The following is a 23,779-nucleotide window of genomic DNA, read 5'->3' as shown; positions in this document are numbered from 1 at the left end:
TAATTTTTATTTAGACTTGAAAGGAGCGTTCAGACGGGCATAAGAGTGATCACTGTGATGTATGGGAACGTCAACTAACGACATGCATAGAGAGCGCTAACTCTCAATCTGAGAGGCACCAAAAATTTAGTTTTCTATGAGGGAGACCTAGAAAAAGGTCAGAAAAGAGGAAGGCTTTTGGAAGCCGTTAATGAATACGAAATTAACCTGTAATAATTATATGTATAATGTAATCTGGAAAACCCAGATTTTGTGCTTTGTAAATTAGGGCGTCCATCCAGACACGATCAAAAGCCTTAGCTATGTCGAGAAAAATGACACCAGTATGTCTCTTTTGTTCACAACCCTCTAAGATATGCTTCTCAACTATATATAGCTGGTGTGATGTAAACAGGTTCGGTCTAAAGCTGAACTGATATCTGCTTTCCGTGATTCGTGATTGTGACACAGGTCTCTATCGCAGATACCAAAAGTGAGGAGTCATCAGTGGAAACAGTTCCAAGGTGCCAAAAATTATGCCATAAAACTAGCAAAATTTAGTGCAAATTGCATTCAGGATCAAAGCGGAAATGAGGATAAATTAGTTGCGGGTCAAAGTTCGGAAGCCGGTATTTTTAGAGAACAGCATAAGGAATGTGACATGTCACGCGATATTTTTAAAGAGTTACAAAGAAAGACAAATGGATACATTTTAATGGATGATTTGATCTATCATATAAAAAAGATCTCTGGAGAACAGGCTAATCAATTAGCAGTGCCTAAAGTTAGAAGAAAACACATTTTAAAATTAGCACACGAATCTATTTTGGCGAATCATTTAGGGATGAGAGAAACAAAAGAAAGGATTCTTTACTCATTTTACAGGCCAAACATGTCGCGAGATATAGAAGAACACTGTAGAACTTGTAAGGAATGTTAATTACAAAGTAGAGAAAGAACCGGCGATCGTGTACCCACAATCCCAGTTCAGAGGCCTGAATTTCCATTTGGCACAGTAAATATAGATATAATCAGTCCAGTTGAAAATCCAGCAGTGTGTAAGCACAAATATATACATACTGCGTTTAGTCGACCAACGTTTCTAGCCAGAAGCTGTTTCTAGTCAGAAGCTGTCCCTTTGAAAACAATTACGGCAAAATCAACATGCGATGCATTATTATAAATCTTTAGGAGAACGGGTATAACTCGGGTAATACCTAGTGATCGAGGTACCAATTTTGTTTCAGAATTAACACAAGAATTTCGTTCTAGATTAGGAGCAAGGTCCTAGATTTGTAACGCCAGGGCATCCACAGAGTTCAGGATTAGTTGAACGATGCAACCAAGTTCTAAAATGTATGCTGCATCATATCATTCGAAACGACTGTAAATATTGGGATAAACACATGCTATGTCTGTTATTTGCTTATCGAGAAATCCAAATTGTATTATTGGAGTATCCCCATTTAAATTAATGTATGGAAGAGAGGCTAGAGGTCCGCTGACAATATTAAAATCGACGTGGTCAGGAGAAATTCCACTACCTGTAAAATTTTGTTAAATCGCTGTTGAGGGGAAAAAATGAATTTAGAAAGAGAAGAAGAGCAAGCATCTATGATAGAATTGAAGCAAGGTGAATATGCAAGATATGCTAATCGAAGAGCAATATATATAAAGAATTCAAACCGGGAGATCAAGTGTATCTACTGATTCCACATTCTAGTAATAAATTATATGCCAGATGGGCAGGAACACCTGCAGTAAAAGTAGCTCTTTGTAATCCATATTCTTATAGAGCAAAACTGGCAGACGGAACAATAGGGAGAGTTCACATAAATAAAATCAGAAAATTTAATCCAAAAGTACAGGGCCCACCAGCGGCTGAGTGGTAACGTCACTGAACACTGATAGTTCGGTCCGAGGTTCGAATACCGCGAACGGGCTGGCTGCGTGGGCGTTTTCGTGGTTTTCCCCATGTGTAACGTGTATACAAGCCAGTTTCCTTAGAAAGTCCGCCACGAAGGCATCCCTCCCTTAAGGCAGATAGTCCTCGAGTGCTTTACCGTTATCTAATAAAACCAAAACCAAAACTAAAAGTACAGGCGGTAAGTGTAATATTTGAGAATGAAGAGGAACTCGGAGAAGTCCCTCCTACACCCAATGCGAATGCCAAATAGGATCATTTTCATCTTTGCGAAGTGGACTTAAACCAGTTTGACGATGATAAAATAAGGAACTTATTAAGAAAAGATGACAAATTATTTACAAATAAAGTACAATTGACACAGTAGGAGAACATAAAATAAGATTAAATGACACAGAAAGAAAGAAGCCATACATTTATCGAATCCCGGAAGCATTGAAGTCGCAAATAGACAAACAAATCGGAGAAATGTTGACAGTGGGTCTGATAGAAGAAACCAATGCGGAAATTTCGTACCCTAAATTTTCTGTATCATGAGAAAAGCTGGTACGCTTCTCCTATGATTAGACTTTAGATCCCTAAATGAAGTAACGAAAACCAGACGATTTCCCTATGGAAAATCCCAAAGCACTCTTATTTCATATTGGGAAATCCAACTTGATATCAACCATCGATTTGTTCAAGGGATATTGGGCCATACTTTGGAAAGGGAAAGTCAAGAATTAGCATACTTCAAGTCACATCGAGCTCAGTATCGATTTAAAGTCACGCATTTTGGGCTACGCAACGCTGTTGCAACATTTCAGAGCATGATAAACCAAGCACTTGCTAAATACAAAGATTTCGCTCGAGCCCACGTCAGTGACATAGCAGTTTATTCAAAGAACTGGAATGAACATTCAGTACATTTCGTCATCATTTTTTTTTTTTTTTTTTAAATTGTTAGAACTAAAGTTTTCAGTAAATCTCAAGAAATGTTCCATTGCTAAGACTCACATTAAGTCTCTGGAAATTATCATTTATTCCGGAAGCCATCGGACTGATCCAGAGAAGTTGGAAGCTATCCAGAAACTAGCTAGACCTCAAACAAAGAAGCAGTTGAAAGGTATTCTAAGCCTGTGTAGTTATTATAGAGATTGCATTCCATATTATGCAGAGACAGCTTATACATTAACAGAGCTCACCAAAAGAAGAAGTCTCGAAGAGCTGTCGACAGGAAAACACGACGAAGCATTCGAGGAGTTAAAGAAATGTCTTGTAGAGGCACCCAGGTTTAAACCTCTGTTCCAAGGTTACCTTTTACAATTCAGTGTGATGCATCTTCAACAGGTGCCTGCTTATCTCAATGGAGAAACGAAAAGATATACCCGATCAGTTATGCTAGCCAGAAATTAATCAAAATATAACAGGCGTGACGAACCAGCGAAAGAGGAGCCTGTGCTGTGATTTTCAGCCTGAAGTAGTTTGAAAACATGGATCTTTGGATCACCCGTGAAACTGATTGCGGATCACAATCCGTTAACATTCATTACAAAGGACGCACCGCAATATTCTAAGCTACAAAGACGGGTTCAAGTGTTACAGAAGTATGATACTACGATTTCGCATCGCCCAGGTGCTAAGTTGAACAAGGCCGATGCGTTATCCAGTCTGGATAACATCGAGTGACCAGTGTGAAGGTAAAAAACTCTTTTAGACATTTATGAATTTATTGTTATTTATTTGTGTGTTTTCTTTTTCAGCTATTATATGACACATTAAGTTATTCTACAGTATTTTATAATTATTTTGATTACTAATTTTTAATCATTTGTGTTACAGATTTAGAAGAAGTCTCACAGTAGAAGTATTCTGTATAAGTATTTTATTATATTTCTTTCAACTTCTTTTTATTATATATCTTTCAACAACTTTATTAATGATTGAATTGTTGACGTTGATAGGTAAGTAACTCTTTTATTTGACATCACCATTTTTTTGTCATATTTTCGATAGGCTTTCACCATATTTCAATCTTGGATGCGGGATATGATGCATGGGTGACGTTAACTAACGAAATGCGTAGAGGGCGATAACTCTCAATCTAAAAGGCGCCAGAAGCTTAGTGTTCTAGGAGGGAAACTTAGAGAAAGGTCAGTAAAAAGGGTAAGGCTCCTGGGAGCAGTTTATGAACAAGAAATTAGTCTGCATTAATTAATGTACATATTTCAGTTATTAATATTGTAGTTTTAGTGATCTAGTGTGTATTTTTTGTGTGTAATAAACATTTAAAAAATATGAAGAAGCATTAATAATATCTCTTTGAGGTGGCAAAAAGACAGTATAAGTCATTAGCTTCGTTTAAACTTGAGGAACAGCGTTTAAGTCGCAGCCAATCAAAAAAGGTAAAGTTGCGCATGCGTGAATCGGCAGTTGACACAAAAAGACCATCGGCCGAATGTCAGTCCATGTTTATTTCATTGTGACTGATCGGTTTATATACCAGCCTGTCGTAAATTTTAATAGTTATAACATTTAGACAAAATCCCTATGCCATTATTCGTGACGTAGCAATGGCTGGTTACCGTTAGAATGTTCACACGAGGGCTTTGCGGGCACAAGTGACATAAGCTGAATTTCATTACTAAGGCAATCAGATCTTCCAATGTCACAGATATATAAATGTTCTAGCTGTTGAACGCGATGCCAACCTGATTTTTTACGCAAGCTTAACCGACCAGTCACAGCGAAGAAAACTCGAATTGACGTTCGTCAGATGATTTCTATGATTCGATTCAAGCATACGCAATTTACTATACTATTGGCAATTGATAATCGTATTTCGTAGGTATGAATGGAGCTAATGCCTTTTACATCTTAGGATAGTGACGGCAAAGACGGCTAGACAGAAGCGTTCACACAATGTTTGACCGTATAGCTGTTACAACTTGCATGAGTTGAACTTTCGTTTTTAAGCAACCAGCCATCGGTACGTCACAGAAACTGACGTAAAGTTTTGCCTAAATGTTTTAACTGTTGAACTTTACGCCATTCTGGTATAAGAAATGACAAACCACAGCGAAACAGGTACGATGATTTCTGATATCCGATCAACGATTCCGATCAGCTGCAGCTGGCGAGGACATGGTATCAGCTGCAGGCTAACGCATGCGCAATTTCACCTTCCCTGACTCGGGACGGCTTAAATTCATTTCAACGCATGTGAACGAAGCTAATGGCTTTTAAGCCTTATGATTATGATAGTTGTGATAACTATACCAACATCTGAACGCTACTTCATGCATTCGACCTGTTACAATATCTCTAATTACAAGGAATTTTCTATAATTCCCTTGCTAGAGGTTTCGGAATGACTCAGCGCTGTTTATTAAGTCAATTATTAAAAATTTTAAGTTGAATTTAATTTTGAAATTTTAAAATGTAAAGAAATGTATTTTTGGAGTCAAAATATGAGTAGACAATTAGAACGAGAATAGAAATTTAACGATTAAATTGTTATTCTAAGCTGCTTATTCTTCCTCGTTTACGAAGTACTTGTGATTTTGAAGGAAATTTTAAAATATCTTGATCTCCCATTTCTAGATAAGAGTCAAAATTTGAAAAATACACTTTTTTCGCTTCGTCTCGAAGAATTTTCTGCGTTAAGTAAAGTAACACTTTAACTGTAAAATTCATACCTTCTGTATTACTTACTATACATACACTGAAGTGACAAAAGTCATGGGATACCTCCTAATATTTTGTCGGTCCTCCTTTCACCCGGCGAAGTGCAGCAACTCGACGTGGCATGGACTCAACAAATCGTTGGAAGTCCCCTGAAGGAATATTGAGCTCTATAGCCGTCCATAATTGTGAAAGTGTCGACGGTGCAGGGTTTTGGGCACGAACTGACCTCTCGATGATGTCCCATAAATGTTCGATGGGATTCATGTCGGGCGATCTAGGTGGCCAGATCATTCGCTGGAATTGTCCAGAATGTTCTTCTAACCAATCGCGAACAATTGTGGCCCGGTGACATAGCGCATTGTCATCCATAAAATTCCCATCGTTGTTTGAGTACGTGTAGTCCATGAATGGCTGTAAGTGATCTCCAAGTAGCTGAAGGTATCCATTTCCAGTCAATGATCGGTTCAGTTGCACCAGAGGACCGAGTCCACGCTATGTAAAAACAGCCCAGACCATTATGGAACCTTGTTGCAGCTTGAACAGTGCCTTGTTGACAACTTGGTTCCATGGCTTCGTGGGGTCTGCGCCATACTCGAACCCTACCATCAGTTCTTACCAACTGAAATCGTGACTCATCTGACCAAGCCACGGTTTTCCATTCGTTTAGGGACCAACCGATATGCTCACGAGCCCACCAGAGTCGCTTCAGGCGATGTCGTGCTGTCAGTAAAGGCACTCGAGTCGGTCTTCTGCTGGCATAGCCCAAGGAAGACAAATTTCGCCGCACTGTCCTATCGGACACGTCCGTCGTACGTCTCACATTGATTTCTGCGGTTATTTGACGCAGTGTTGCTTGTCTGTGAACATTGACAACTCTACGCAGACTTCGCTGGTCTCGGTCGTTAAGTGCAGGTGGTCGGCCACTGCGCTGTCCATGGTGGGATGTTATGCTTGAAATTAGATACTTTCGGCACACTCTTGACACTGTGGATCTCGGAATGTTGAATTCCCTAACAATATCCGAAATGGAATGACCCATGCGTCTAGCTCCAACTACCATTCCGCGTTCAAAGTCTGTTAATTCTCGTCGTGCGGCAATAATCACGTCAAAGCCTCTTCACATGAATAACTAGAACACAAATGAAAGCCCTGCCAAAGCACTTCGCATTTATACATTTTCTACGCGATACTACTGTCATCTGTATATTTGCATATTGCTATCCCATGAATTTTGTCAGTTTAGTGTATTAGTTTTTTATTCTTTTGTGCCCGAAATTTTTATAATGTATTGACCAGCTAAAAAGTAATGAAAATAAAATAAAAAATGTATTTAAATCAAGATGGTTAAAATCAAGAATACCTCTTTTTTAGGTAACAAATATAAAATGGTCATTAAATTCCTTAAAATGTGTGTTATACAAATTCGAACTTTTTAAAAAAGAAATGGAGGGACCCAGCTTTATGTTCTAAAAGTTACGAAAAATTACACTTTATTCATATTGCAAAGAAATATTTTAATTAAAATAATTTTGAATAATAACAACAATTGGTCAAATCAAACAGTATTTAATAAAAAGTGTTAGGTACTCGTGTTATATAATGTTTCCTTCGTCATCATTAATAATCACTAGTAGACGCAGGAGATTCTTTTTCCAGAAAATTATTCTCATTTTCAAGCTTTCTTCAGTAGTACTTTTCGAAGTCTTTCTTTTTTATTTATTTATTTTTTTAAAGTTAAGGGATTTAAAATTTCCTTTTATGAAGTCAAATACTTGTGAAGGCTTTTCTTAAATTTTGAGTTTCTTTAAACGAACGATTTTTTATTTACAAATATAAGTTCAACTTTTCGGCTAAGTTGTGCACAATAAAGGACAGTGAATTATTTTTACTTCCTTGTACGAAGTAAAAAAGAAGTATTGTAACCGCGAAAACTTTCGAGTATCATATTTCAACGAAAATATCCATTTTGACCGCTATTTAACGATTATTTAACGCTATTAATGAATGCAATTTAACGATGTTTTTGCTTGACATCAGTACGTAAGGACAGAATAAATGACTCTTTTCCCCAAACGAATAATAAAACTGATTTAAAATGGATCCAGAAAAGATTTTTGTCGTGGTGTCTGTACGTAAGTACGTATGTATGTTTGTAACTCGCATAACTCAAAAACGAATAGTCTCAGAACATTGAAATTTTGTATGTGGGACTGCTATAACATGTAAATGTGCACCACCCTTTTTTGGTTACAATCGGCAGCACCAAAAATTATATAAATATATGTATATATATATATCCACTCTGTTACGCGGTTCAGTGAGCTCAGTTTCTTTATTCTTATATGTTTGTAAATCGTGCACTCTTTGCTTTAAAAATGGTTGAATTATGTTGTTATCTTCCGGCTAAACTTTTTATGCCTTTACTTAACCTACATGCAATAATTGTGTATTGATCAACAGTTTAAAAGTTTTCTAAATGCGGCTAAGCCAAATTTTTGTTTAGCATGGCAGCCATATTTGTTTACATTTGACACTTAGCAGAATAGTGGATTTGTTGCCAATCTAGAGAAACTAAGCTTAACAACAACAAATTAATGTCTTCTTTTATTATTGCGAATTAAATTATGCTTAATTCATTCTGTAATTATCATTTAAGTTATTAGCTTGTTTTTGCGTAGAAACTGTAATTTTAATTTTAATTTTTTTTATTTGTTTTAACTGTACTTGGTGTTTTATGTTTTTCTATATCTTTCAAATTTTAATGAAAATGTTTTGAATTTTTATGTAATTTTGCCTTGCCGCGAAGTGGGAACTGAATTAATTAGGTGCGCATGCACATTAGGTAAGCGGTACTGAATGGTCCATGAAAAACGGTTTTTTTTTTTTAGTTTCTTTTATATATCATTTTAGATTTATTATAGTATTTGAATAGAACATGTGGTCATTCTTCAGATGATATAGTTTTTATGTTGAGTTATAAAATGAACAAGATGTAACGCTGTTAACTGAACCTAGTGCCGAAGTGTCACTATGGTAAATAAACAGCGCATTTGTTCTACTGTGGTTTATGCGCTATCGACGAAGTAAATTTAATTCAAAATTCGTTAACTATTAATTCAATATGTTTAATTGAAATGCAGGAAAATTGTGTATAATTTAATATTCTGTACAAGGAAGTCATGTGGCGTACCTATCAGATTTTTTTAAAATTTAGTTTCAAGGATGATTTCTTTAAATCATTAAACTATGTGGCATTTTAATATCGTTGCGAGATATGGATTAATAAATATCTCCTTAATAATTTACATGAAGTGAACATAATGAAATTTACAGTTTATATAAAGCACTAAAATTCAAATAAACAACTATAAATAGCTGAAGAAGAGAAACATAAATAAGGAAAATGCTCCTTAACAGTGAGAAATATCATGCGTCACCAAAATCATTCACACTCAGTATGGCTGCGTGATTTTGAACTGAATCTTTCAATTAACTCAGCGAAGAAAGCGCTTTTTAAGCAGCATATTTATATAGTTGCCCAGCAATTCTAGAAGCTCCGAGAAAAAACACTCCTAGCACTATGAAAATGCATTTATCGGAATCTTCTAAAATATTCCTAAGTTGGCTAGAAATCGCCAAGTGACGCCAATTTAAAGACAAAAATTTTCGCTGTGGTTTGTTAGGAGAGTTTCTGTCTATATCGCAGGTCTTGATTAAGTTATCTTCTCGAATAAAACGTCGATCCCTCAGAATTAGAAAAATCTTCAATACAGAGCACGAAATAAACGCTTATAATAAGCGGGCATTTAGTTCCGCCCCCCATTCCGCCAGAGGTAACAGGTCCGAGGGTACCCTCCTCTTCCACCAACCACTCGAGAGGACTTTCGGCTAACCGCATATTTAGAGTGCCCTTGAAAAGTTTTAAGGATTAAAGTTAATCCGTGCCCAGCCATGTTGGTGTAACAGCGTAAAGAACTACTATCAGATTTTTGCGTCGCACCAGAGGGTTTATGTTAAAGTCTTTTATTCTCTCGCTTAGCATCGCAGGTTACCAGTCTGCTCTTGGAATTTAAATCAATCACATCAAATTTGAATTTAAATCAATCACATCAAATTTGAATTTAAATCAATCACATCAAAAAGCAGAAAAATATTTTAAAGAACTGAGTTTATTACTTTTAAATCGCTTAGTTTGTTACTCAGTAACTTTTCAGGTTACATTTGAAAGTTAAATATCTTAGGCTTTACTTAATGGTAAAAACTTGGCTTGTAGAAGATAAAATTATTTTTTCCTAGCAGTTCCAAATTGCTGAGTATTTTAATTAAAATTTAAAGATAAATTACTTGCATTTTTCCGAATAACAACAGTCTCGTGCACTGGAGATTAAAACGTTTTATTTCGAACAGTGTTGCTACTGCTCGCTTTCAAATCGCTTAGTTTGTTAATCAAAAATTTATTAAATTTATACAAAATACGAAATAAATAAAAAACAAGTTCGAAATTAAAAATTCGGCTTTACAGTATGCATGTTCAGGAGGATTACGTCTATTCAAAATTTGGTGGCTCTAGATACTGTTTTTCCACTATGCGAGGAATGTGCATATGTACTGAAAAATTCTTCATTATTTACTTTCTTTAAAAATGATACATGGTGCCAACAATTTGAAAAATGTGTAAGAGATGTTATTTTAATTTCAAACTAACCAGTTTTCTTCAGTTACTTAGCTTTTTTATCTTTCCTATTTCCATTTCCTGCAGGAATGATATTTCAGTTTCGCGTGAAATGCAAAGTAGGGTAGATAAATACTCTTTAAACTGGTGTCTGACACTTCAGACACCAGCTTAAAGAGTATAAACTTAACCTGTCTGAGTTACTTCAGACAGAGCGTGTTTTGGCGTTTGGCCACGTTTACGAGCGTGCATATTAATTGCCGGTTTGTGTACGTTGGTGGTAGGGCTAACAGCCAACTCGCGTTAATTATTTCTGCGCAACTTCGGCTTGTTATTTAACTTAGTTTTAATTTTATGTTATTTTGAGTTGCAGCCAAAAGTCTTGTCTAAGTTTATAAGGACCAGGAAGGCCGTCTGTAAATTACTTCTTGAGTTGAATAAAAAGGTCTTTTCTCCCTTAGTACAACTTGTCTTTGATGCAGTTTGAACTTAGAGAATAGTCGCTTTGCAGTTCAAGTTCAAGCAGCAAAGTAGAGTTCATTTAGCTAGAATCTTAAGTGCTTCGAATAAAAAGCCTCTGGTGCTAATCAAATAAATAAATAAATAAAATTAACACTGTAAAGCACAGAGAACACCGAAATGCAATCAATTAAACACTAATATTTATATAAATAAAAAACATAATGTTTTGAAGGCGAGGCAGCTCGTGCAAGGGCAGTTTCTGTAGTCGAAGCGTGTCAAAGTGAAAATCGTGTTGTATGAGTGTCGTATTATATGATGGCTTCACGTATATTTTTAATAATATTATATCGTATACTATATCATATATGCTTCGATTTTCATAGTTTCTAGCGCCCCAACCAGAATTCTAAATATGACTCGTTAAAAAGAGGCGTCTTCTATCTAGCTAATCAAATCTTCCTTCCGTAATGACTGAAATCACGAAATCTATTTTTAGAATAGAAAATGAGAGCAAGTTCTTACCGGCATAAATCCTTCTTTGTAAATGTTTTATATAACTAAATTTTTTGATAATTTCTAGAGGTGCTTGGAGAGGATTGTGAAAATTACCAGTATGAGGTGCTATCTCAGCAAGGTATAGAAATAGTGGCTGGAACGGAAACATTGCTGCTAAAGTATTATGCAAAAGAATAAACAAATTTAATAAAAATATAAGTTTAATGTGAGTATTTGAATAGAGTCAACATTCCCAGTTTTAAGAATTGCGATGCAAACTTAGGATTCATTAGCGCTAGAAAGTTCAGTTATCTGAGTTTTCAATGCACATGTTAATTTTCGGCAATATGAATTCTAAGTTGGTACACAAGGCATTGATATTACACAGATATCGGCTATTTTCTTTGCCAGTTTACCAAGTTCTGGCATTTGAGATTCGTCTCAGTTCTGTTAAAATAAATTATCTTGATAATTATCATTCCTTTTCTTAAAGATTTTATATAAATCAATTTCTTTTCATCCAAGTAAATATATTTATTACCCGTGGAAAACGTTTACACAAATAAAGTTTCATTGATACAGAAGAATAATTACGCCATTTATTTTACGTTCTTGTATTTTATTTAAATTACAGCTTTTCTGAAACTTTTCCTTTAGCAAGTTCCCCAAAATTTTTATCTCACATTTTAGATTCAAAAATATTTTTTGAGACGTTAGACAATATGTATTTTTTCAAACTGATTAAAGATTTGATCATTTGATGAGGAATCTTAAGTCCCCAGTAAAAATTTAATTGATTAAGTGGTCAATTATCAAATTAACTGTCCCATTCCTACTTCTTATCTATTATTTTTTACATCAGTTACAAAGACGCCCTTTGTCAGTCTATGTCCCCTATCGAGTTGGTAGTCCTACTGCACCACAATTCCTTCTGAGCGGCGTTGGAACTCTGTTTATTACTCGCCATTTTTACTAGGTATATTAGTGGAAATATCATCAAGAATGTTGGTGACGGTGCTCTGACACCATCTTTCATTTTCTCTTGGCTATCACAAAATATTTGGAAAAATTCTAGCTTGTTCCGTAAGAAACTTCAATGTAGTCATTTTTGAAACCACGGGAAAGGCACACAGAGTGGTCGCTTGCAGCCACAGGAGTGGCCGGGAAAGCGGTGGTGAGAAAGAACGACATATATACTGAAAGTTAATGTGTTTATTGCACTGTGGTTTGCATAGCTAATAAGAACCCGAAAACGTTTTGGATACTTCTGTGACTAATATTTTTAGCTGTGTAAGAGCTAATACTTTTAGCTCTGGTTATATTTAGGCCATACTCTATTCACGCATTCGAAAACATCACTGGTGTGACTTAGGCACAACTTTCTGCAATTCGAGCACGCAAATCTAAAATGGTCTTTTTCATTCTGCTCCGTCCCCCCAGTAAGACAGCTGACTGTTAGGAGTTCGACTTCAGGCAAACAGATAGCTGAATTCGGTAGTTTTCGTGGTTTTATCTATGTCTAATGTAAATACGAGCGAGTTTTTCTAAGAAAGTCCTTCACAAAAGCCTCCCTCACTTTAGTCAGATGCCCCTTGCGTACTTTGCTACATTCGGATATCATAACTCACTTTGCCCCAGTCTTTCCGGCAAACAAAAGTTTATGATTTCTTCTTGCTGGCTGTATACACCCCAATGCAATAAGCACATTAAATTCAGATGGATGCGTCACTGATTTTCATCATTCTTTCCCAGGCAGCCTGTATAATCGTTATTCTTGCCAAAAGATCAACAATAAGAGCATGATATTCAGCGATTTATTTCTCCAAGCTGAACAATCAAATAGTGACAGCTCAGTAGCAAAAGAATGCTGCCTTATTTAGGGCACATTTGTGTATGATGTCCATTATATATTTCACATGCCAATCGAAATACACTATGAATTCAATGCATTTATTGAGTCAAAATGTGATGTAAATTCTACTTTACCTCTATATTATCTCGTAGATACTGCTGTAACTTTATTATGCGTTGTGTTAGAAAAACGGAGTTGATTGACTCTTGTAATATTCAGGTTGTCTTAAGTTACTATAATTTGTGCTTTATATATAGTTTCAAATAGCATGGATTTCATTGTACTAAGCCTAAAAATAGTTAACACGCCAAGGAAGTTCGAAGCTTTATTCCTTTATATTTAGGACACATATTTTTTATTTGGTGGAATTCACATAAAAAATTAAAACACACATCAGATTCTCACAAATATATTTATTTTATTCAAATTCGCACAAATTTATTAATGTGAGATTTATAACGATAGATCTGTCCATGGCTGCTACACTCTATTCCATTTATATTTTATGTATGTGCATTAGAGATGCTGTAGCATATATTATTAGATTGTCGACAGATTGCACCGATAATTTTTTGACTTCTGGTAAAGACCGGTGTATCGTTATACTGCACATTTCTTAGAATCTTCTTGTCTATCGCGATAGCACTGAATTACGTCACTATTTTACGTATATTGTAAATTTAATTTTATTTAACCATTATATCATAAGAATACCATTTAGTTTTACTTAGAAGTACCACTATATCGAGACCTACAACTTATAAGTTCAATTGATTTATGTTTTCAGTTGTTTAATCTACCAATAAAACTTTCCAGAAAGCAAGTTAAAGATGCAGACAGCATTTTCAAATAGAATACCATGTGAAGGGAGGTTTTTATTTATTATTTCCTCCTAATTAAGTTTCGGCTGGATTATTTGAATTACGGCAAAAGAATGTGAAAGTTACCTGCCTAAAGAGAGGAAGGCCTTCATGGTGGAAGTTTTAATGAAAACCGTATATTCACGTTACACGTGAGAATTCGTTAATCTGAAGATGAATTAGTGTAAATCTGTAATTCTTTTGAACACGTAGCAATGGAGAAGCGAGTTATTATAGTACTTTTTATTATCATATGCGTCTGAATACAGTTTAGCGATTTTTTAACAGAAAGGAAAGAAAAATAATTTATAATTATGAAAAATTATTATGTACACTTTATTACACACATTTTTACGTTTTAATTAGGAATTTATTTTGGAAATTTATCAATAAACCTACTCAGAAGAAAATGAACATGGCAACGTTGCTTATTGAAACTGAAGAATTGTTATGAACACCGTTATTGGAATTTGGCGACTTCTGCTGAAGTGGTCGGGCTAATAAAGGGCCGTTAATACGTTATTAAAATTACAGTAGGTCAGAATTCGAAAATAAGACTAATTTAAAGACAACTAATAAGAATCATGGGTTTAATCCTAGTATCCGGTGCATACGGGATTTGGCTACTTTATGATGAGCACTAAAAACGCGACATATACTATGAGTAGTAAACGGGTCATTCAAAGAATATATATAGTTATACATAGTATATACTATGTTTATATACACACATAGTATATAGAATATATATAGACGTTCTTTGGATCATTTTTGGTGTTGGCGATAATTTTCAAAATCGCGCCAAGGCTGCACCGTGTACTAGGATTTTACCGAATCATGTATTACTAGGGGTTATATAATTTCTCATCTTGCAACGGTTTTCTTTATTATATATTCCCACAAACACACACACACACAAAAAGCGAGAAAAGAAAAGCTAGCTTTTCCTTTTTCGATAGCTATTTCAAATCGAATAAAAAATAAATCTTCTAAATGTTCTCCATGTATTAATAAATGTAAATTTAGCTAACACTGAAGATATCTGACATATTTACATGGATATTAGCACTAATAATCAAGATTTAATTTCTTTAAATTCAGAGAAAGGCATTTCTTGAGCACCAAACTGGCAGAATTTTTCATTTCTGTACAAATTTCATATTAAGGATTCTGACGATACTAATTTTGAGTTGTAAATTACGTTGATGAAGAAGAGAAATACAAAAATTCAGAATATTCATTAGAAAAGTTATATTAACTAGCTTAAAAGTTTTAAACTTTTCTTCTTTAACAAATTGAACAAGTTTTATAATACAGTGAAATTTAGAACACTTCGAGTTCTAATTTTAAATATTGTTTACTTTAACAACGGAATAGTCAACCATACGTCATAATTTAGAGTCATCTGATTAGACGTAAAGAAAAATTAAGTAATCACATAATCCTGTTTTCTTACTCCCAAGGAAAATTTGATGCTTTTAAATGAAATCTGAATTAATTACTGTTAACTTACTTTTGAGGTATTATGGTTACGAATGATATCAGTTGCAACCTGTGTGAAGAGATGAGTGGCATATTCTCCTCTGTGGCCCCTGACGAGAGTTGTTCCATTGTGAAGGTCTATGCCACTGAATTGCTATTAAACATAATATGATATAATAAATTTTTTATGTTAGGTTAAAATAATGTTTTAAATGAGTTAGAGGCTGTTATGTTTATTAACCAGCTATCCCTTACTGTTACTTCTATTTTCACCGGCTTACCCTAGGATGCAAATTAGGTAAAGCATTAGCATACAGTTCTTGAGTTCGAGAGAGAGATTTTGATACCTATCGCTTCTGAATTGCTTGAATCAGCTTAATCTTTGCTATTCGTAATTGCTCAAAATAATCTTAATGGCATAATTTACTTTTAATCGGAATTTCAGAGCCTGAGCCAAGCCACTCTTTATTTTGTAAATATTATATTTTAATACTTACATTTTTACTTTAACATTGCTTCTGTTACTCCTGAAAACTGCAGGGACTGTTTCTGTTATTACTTAAGTTGTGTAATTGTTAAGCTGGCAAACTAATGGAAAGATTTTTTCAAAATTTTCTTTTGTGTTGGAGTTCGGAGAGATAAGTCATCTGACTATTTTCACGGAACTCGAGATAAACATTTAAAGTAGTTAGGTTCCGTACACAAGCGCCCAGTGTGCACGAGTAAAAACGCTTGGAGATTCAGCAAGTTTTATTATAGCCTCAGCATGCAAATGGAAGGAATGACTGCAAATCCGATAGCAAGATACCCACGTTTTAGAGCATTCAAGGCTGCACTAATTAAAGCATTTGCTACAGTAAAAGATAGGGATGTGTTGGTGTTGGAATTATCTACAAAATATCAGATAAAAAAGGAAGAATTAACGTCCCTTGTATTAAAAAAAGTAAAAATTGTGAAGTTATTATACGGAAGAAAATCATACAGGTTATGGAAGTCAGGACACCAGTATTTTGCCGACATTTTGATGGTTAGACGGGTTAGTACCACGCTTACTGCTGTGCTAGAAGAAAGATTCTAATCATAGAGATCATTACGTCTACTTTACAAAATTTCCGCAAGTAAAAAATTTCGTCGAATTGAGGAATTCCCTATGTTGGAGTAGTTATTCGTATTGGCGGTAAAATAAGGAAGCCGTAAGCAATGGTCGAAAATAGGTATGCCGATACATTTAGTGATAGGTTCATTGAGGGATACAGCAATAGATTTGGAGGATGAGATGACGGAAAGTTCGGCACTATAAATAGGGATGACAACTGGAAGATAAATAAATCAAAGGATTTGCTCAAATAAATAAAAGGGCGATTGTCATGTGAGTAGGAAAAATATTTTTGGTGGGAGGAGAAATGTAGTGTTAACAACAATAAGATGAGTAGTATAAGCTAGGAAGAGTGCTGAAGGTCAGAGAGGTCAGTCAAAGATAAGCAAAATAGTTAAGTCAAAGATAAGTTAAAGTTTCTGAAATTCAGTTGAATACGGTATTTGAGGAATGCAGAATTAGTAAGATCATGTTCGGCGTTGTTTGATTAAACCCGGGGTTAACACGTTAATGAGACGAATGTTAGTCCAGATGGAGAACAATAATTTGTCCCCGTAGACCATAAATCATGGCGGTTTACTAAGGATTGCAAAGACTTAACCAGCATAAATAAATATCCAGTTTTCGTTCTACCCATAATCGCGGAAATAATTAAAAATTTAAATCACGAAGTAAATGATCTCAAGGATGCTAATAGATAGGCCTGAGAAGTGAGGATGTTCCGAAATTGGAATTTATCACAAAACTGGGTTTGTACGCATTTCTAAAAGTGCTATTTGGGTTATGCGGAGTTTCCGATATGTTCTAGAGAGCTATCAATGTAACACTATTTTTAAGTATATTTCAGATCTTCTAAAAGAAGCGGGTTCAAAAATGAATTGTTCCAGAAAGCAAGAAATGAGCGCTTTATATTTGGATTGTGTTCATACTGTTGGACTCTCATTAAGGATTTTGCGAAAATTACTGAACTCTTGTTGAATCTCAAAAGGTAAAAGACAAAGTTTAATTTGCCAGTGGAGGCGAATGCAACTTTTGAGAAGTTTAAAACTGCTTTGTTTCAAGTTCCTGTCTTGAATTTTCCGAGATTGGAACTAGCTGCAGAGACATCTGATTTCACGGTAAGAACCATGCGTATGCATGATGGTAAGCCTGTTACAACTTTTAGTGGAACTATTAATCAAACTAAAGAAATTATACAGCTATTGAAGAGAAACCTTAGAAATTCTGTTAACTGTACAGAAATTTCAAAAATATTCTCGCTGATGCGCTGTTGGCAGTTAAACTGGATGATAAGGGAGAACAGGTAAAATGTGCCATGGTAACTTCGAAAATGATAGATTCTCAAAATACAATACTTATATAGATATATATTATAAAAAAATGAAAATTTAAAGAAAATTTTAAGGTATGGGATAGTGTTGAATGGCAAGCATTCATTGTCTTCCCCACTGCAGGCCAACGTTAGAAAATTCTGTCCCAAATTTAAAGGTATTTTTTTAAGTAAGCGATTAAAAGTTGTGGTAAATTACTTTATAGGGCAAGATTGTTCCATAGCTATAGGTAATTTCGACCAATTAAAGCGCTTCCATGAACAGCAGCCATTTCGTTAATAAAAGAAGTTTTAAGAACAGTCTTTGAAGGAAATGGTGAGATCCAACTGGTATGAATCAGAAGTGCCACAAGTCTGCAGCCGTCGCTCCAAGAAAGAGAAATAAGGCCTGAAAATTGGACTAGAATTAAAATAAGCGCCGAAGAAAACGCTACCGCTACAGCAAAAAGGAGGTCCAGCGACCCATGATCAGAAGAAACAGTAAAGGATCATAACCCGGCGAAAAAGAAAACGTAACATCTAACTTCAACATCGGTACAGAGCCCGAGTGCAAATCGGGCTCTGTACCGATTAAATCGACCAAGAGAATAAAAAAAATTAAAAAGATTACATTGAACTTCTTTTCGGACATTCCAGGTAGACCTAAATAGGTCGGTTACGAAACGCCTCAGGAGTATAGAAAAAGATCAAGGCAGCCAGAGTGCGTCAGACCCGGTGTGCGTCAAGAGATTTAAAAGACTGCCCTACCAGCCACGAGGCTCAAAATGCAACACAAAAAAGAATACGACATTGAGTCCGCACAATAGAAGACGAAGAGAATTCGTATGGCGAGGATGAGATGGCCCGCTGGACGGAACTCATCCAGTAAAAAAGAATATCACAGCATAAGATAAGCAAGTAGCCCAGGTACAACAGAAAGATAAGTGCAGATTCAGTTCTTATCTATTTAAATGGAATTTTTATTATCTTTATATGTGTACTTCAGTTTGCTTGTCTGTTACACCACAAGTGAGGATTTTTGAATTTTAAGTAGTAGCTGGAATGTTTTCTGCTTATGAATTTTAATATGCTCTATAAAATTTATTTTGTGTGCTATTACAAAGATTGTCGCCACAACCAGAGTTTTTCTTATTATTAATAAGACAAGTCAGAAATGTTAGGGTAATGCAAGCAATTACAATTTATCTCTTCTCTACATATAATAAAACAAAGAGTCTGTCTGTGTGTGTGTCTTTCGTTCGCGCTGCGCGTAAGCTAATAGACCCCTGGCTATGAAATTTGGTACATAGGTGCATCTAGACAAGAGCCAGTGCACCTCGAAGCGATTTTTTCGAAATTCGAATTCGATTTTTTTTTTATTTTATGTTTTGTGACGAAATCACGTCATTTTGAGACATAATGGGCTATAGGAAAGCGAGATTTTACTCTACACACTCCATTTTCACTTCGTCATGAAACGTAGGCACTTAGCTATTTTACGAACTTAAAATAAATTTCGTGTTTCAATGAATCGATTAAATACGAATTTATTAACAAAGGGAGCTTAACACCTTTTCAACGCGATTTTTTCTAAAAAAGTTTATTTTTAAAAATGTACAGTTTATTTTTCTTTGATTTTTGGACACTTTAAACTTTTATCCTTGCGACTGCTTTTACAAAAAGAATTTTGGAAAAATAATAATATTTTGTATTTTTAAAAAAATTTTTGAATGAAGCTTCCGAGTACGCTTCTCACATCTCACATCTTTAAAAATGTGATTTTGGCAACAATTTTCCTTTCTTATTGTTCTTGATAGATTTTTGATGAAATCGCATCATTTTGAATAGTTTCATTCGTTTAGAAATATGGGTTTGGCAACAATATTTCATCGTATTTCTTATGCAACTGTTTTTAAGAGATTGGCATATTTCATTGTTATTTTTGCATATACATATATAGTACATTTTTATTGATAAAGTTAGAGTAAAACGTGCGCGGAATTTTTTGTTTTTTGAGTTTCTTTCATGTTATTTTTTGCTTAATTTCACTGTCTGTAATATAGTGAAAAGTTTTGCATGATTTTTTTTCTTCAACGGAAAGTTGGTTAATTTTTTTTATTAGGATAATTAATTTTTGTATTAAGGGATATAGCTTACTTCATTGCAATTTTTTTCTCTTGAAAATAAAAGATAAAATATCATTAATTATACTTTGCTTTTCAGAACTTTTTGTTTTTTTTTTTTGTATTCTTTTATGTTATTTATTGCTCATTTCACTGTTTTTAAGATATTGAAAAGTTTTGAGTGATTGTTTTAGGAAACAAAGTTCTTAACCTCCTTTATTCCATTTGAGTTCTTAAGATTTTGCATCCTAGGGAAGTTGGTTAATTTATTTATTAGGATAATTAATATTTGTATTAAGGGATATTGCTTATTTCATTGTAATTTTGTTATACGTAATAACTTTTTTATGAAGTTTTTCTGCAGAGTAAAATTCTACGCAGTTTTTAAATTTAACGTTTGGTGTTCCCTTCAGCCATTTTTTCGGTACATTTAAAAGCCAGACGAAGGCTGGCAGCGAAGCTGCTAGTATGTAATATATGAAATTTAATAAGTAAAATTAGGAAATGAACAAATATAATGAAAGATTTCGTAAAATTGAAGTAGATTTGAAAGTTATTACACGTAAATGAGAGTGTATTAGAAATGTTATATTAGTGTAAATGAAAATATATAAGAAGTTTAGTGGAAGGCTCTCCTGAAACACTTTCACATTAAATAACATTAAAACTGTTTACATCCATTTTCATATTAAATAAAATGTCATATTAAATAAAATTAAAATGTGGACAGTAACCTAAAATTCGAAGTACGGCGTTTTTGTGGTCTAATTTGCCAGGTAAACTAATTATAGTAAAATCTCTCGTAATCGACACTCATTTAAGCGGAAATATCAAAATTACGGCACCTTTTATTTATCAAAATTACGGCACACACAAAAGTCTAGATTTAAGCTACCTAGACGGGAAAGTGATTAGTGACCCTGACTGCCGTGCTGAAGGGCCCGTGTTCGAATTCAGGAGAAGACATGGATGTAAATTGTCTGTCCTTTCATAGGAAGTGACGGTGGTTGCCTGTCAGGTGCATCCATAATAAAATTACCACCGCTTCTGTTCTTAGTAGTAGCCAAAGTATAAAATGGCTAGTGCCCGCTATAAAAAATTAATAAAAAAATTAAAAAGCCTAGGTTTAAACCCGAAATTTAGTTCTACGAGATTAAAATTATATAATAGGCTCTCAATCTGAAAGCTTAAAGGTTGAAAAAATTGTGTTTTGGTTTTGCAGCCCAACATATCAAGTCTTATCCAACTAGTGAATCTCAGAATACAAGTATGAAATACTGATCCCTATGCGTCCATGTGTGAGCCTTAAAAGTAATGCTCACGATTTTCAGAAACAATTCACACTAAAGGACACCATATTAACTTCGTCTATTTACTGGAAAGGTGTAAAGAACATTACGTTGCTGGTCGTGTTAATTATGGCCTGTGGTTATGTTCATAAATGAAGAATCGGGTGACAAAGATTCTCTTGGGTTTAAAACACGACTGGCATTCGTATCAGACACTTTAAATTTGCTTATGTATTCCCAGATGATTAGTATTAGTGAATAAGAGATGCAGGCATTGGATGGATGTAGACAATTCAATTCTCATCGCACTCTCTCAAGATGACGACGAAATAATTGGATATGTACTGGAAAAGGAGGAAGATGAAGAGGAGGTAGGGGATACGGATAAGACGTCATGCAGAGCAAGAAAATTACGTGGAAGGAAGCTAACGAAGAATTGTAAACTTTCATAAAATTTAATGAAAAATACTCGCTTATGTATGTACGTGTTATTTTGAAGGTCCATTGTATACACAGAAAATTTTTAAAGCTGCGGCGACAATCTTACAAGGAAACAGACATTAAGTTATATATCATCATATTAACAAATATTCATAATTTTTGAGTGGTAATAAATATTTTTATTTTAATATGCTGTTTAATTTGTTTTTTTCCCTAAAACGTAAAATCATGTTATGTATTTTAATTTTAAATAATCTATACGATTTTCAATATTATTTATATACTAAATCAGTAGATCAAAAACACTTTATATGCTACAATTTTGATAGATGACATTATAAAATATCAATAAGTAAGTTGTAGATATATGTATTCAGTTATCGGAAAAACCTTTTATCTGGAATCTACGTAGGCCCACGTATTCAGTATGCAGGATTTATGATAGGAGCTAGAAGTTATTTATACATAATATAGATACGCAAATGTTCACACGACGCTAAACTTAAGAACGGGAAGATTTCAGGTGTTTTAAAGTAAGTTGTTATGCACATGTCTAATGCTAACTAGGTATATGATTATTGTGTCTATGCATACTAAGTGTTTGCATACTTTGATAAAATATTTTTCCTTCCAGGAAAGCTAGAGGGATGATCAGATATGCCAAACTGAATTTCGTGATGCAAATAAGAAAAATTTTGGGAATCAATCTGAATTTTAAAATTTTAAAATTTTTATCACAGTTATTTAAAATTTTTGGTTTCGAATTATTTAAAATCTAATGAGGGCGACTATATCGGAGTTTATGTTTTATCAACAAGTTATAATTTTTCCCTTATTGTTACTTTCATCGGCTCCCACTAGGATGCAAATTAATGCATCTAAGTTCAGAATTCCTGAATTTACAAGGCAGCTTTTGGCAACATTCGTTGACCGTCCCGCTCTTATTTCACCCAATTTCTGAATGACTTGAATCGGCTTTGCTAGCCATAATTACTCGCCTAAGTTGGTGGCTCGACCAAAATTTGTAGGCGCACTTTTCCTTGTAAATCTCCTATTTTAATATCTTAAATTTTCGTTTCAATTTGTTATTTTTTCAAGCTGAGGAGAACATTTCTGGTATAATATAGATAGCGCAGTTGTTAGGCTGACGAATTAAGGAGGAGGTTTATTATAAGCATCCTTCTGTGTTGGAGTTATTTTACTGACAGGGTAAAGATGAGGTGATAGGTCGTCTGATTGTCTTCAAGGAGCCAGATATGAGCATTTAAAGTAGTTAGATTCAGATTCCGTACAGAATTAGAAGTTAAACCAAAAATTTATATTCGAAAAAATATATTTCCCTATTTTTGTGTAACTGTGTAAATTAACATTTTAAACCAATTAATTAAACTTGATGAAAAAATGCAGAAATTAGCCACAGAAAAGCTACTCAGTAGATCGCAATTTGAAAGATTACGTGAATATTATCTAAACATCATATGCAAATATCGTGGTTTCAGAATAGGACAACTAGCAGTTACTCAATGGTTCTTCAAAAAGCAAAATGTCTCATAATGAAGAAAGCTGTCGACACCTTTACCTCTCTATCCCTTGACGGTTTAGACAGAAACCTCTTTTGCGCGAACTCACAGCTATTCATGATAATTTGTTTAAATGCTTTTCAAAGAGTTAATTTTATGAAATGAACATACCATCTGTCAGCTGCTTGTTAAGTAAATAAATATACAAGGTCCATCTGATTATCTTCCAGTATATCTTACGAACTTTGTTTCATATCGTTACGCTTCTTGTTATCGGAATTACCTAAGCAACTGCAAAAAGCTTTTAGCCGTAATCTTGTATGCACAATACCTGCCGGTTATTTAAAATCACTTCCGTTCTAATCATATTTGAGTATTGAGCAGCTCAGTTTAAAAAATGGCTATTTACCATTTCAAATAACGACATCAACTTTGAACTTATTTAGTAAGGTAATAACTAGCAATTAATGTAATGATTAATAAATTAGTGTTAAAATTAAATTATTTGCGAATTTGGAAATTTATTTTTTATTTTTTCATAAGAGTATTTTATAATAATATACTTGTTGAAATTTTAAACTTCTGCAAAGAACTGCTCTATTCACGTGT

General features: G+C 34.3%; 1 protein-coding gene across 1 annotated transcript in view; it reads right to left on the bottom strand.

Moving 5' to 3' along the window:
* Positions 1 to 23,779, bottom strand: part of LOC118194754 (arylsulfatase B-like) — a 67,075-nt gene that overhangs the window by 19,383 nt on the left and 23,913 nt on the right. The window contains exons 5-6 of the mRNA XM_085827693.1: positions 15,424 to 15,546; positions 11,226 to 11,352 (exon numbers count right to left, since the gene is read on the bottom strand). Of these exons, the coding sequence (XP_085683819.1) occupies positions 11,226 to 11,352; positions 15,424 to 15,546 (250 nt within the window). The remainder of the gene's footprint in view (positions 1 to 11,225; positions 11,353 to 15,423; positions 15,547 to 23,779) is intronic.

This window comes from Stegodyphus dumicola, chromosome 12, assembly GCF_044657685.1.
Source record: "Stegodyphus dumicola isolate Sdum_Otavi_A_Nest chromosome 12, ASM4465768v1".
Lineage (NCBI taxonomy): Eukaryota > Metazoa > Arthropoda > Arachnida > Araneae > Eresidae > Stegodyphus > Stegodyphus dumicola.
This window is presented reverse-complemented; position numbering and strand designations above follow the sequence as displayed.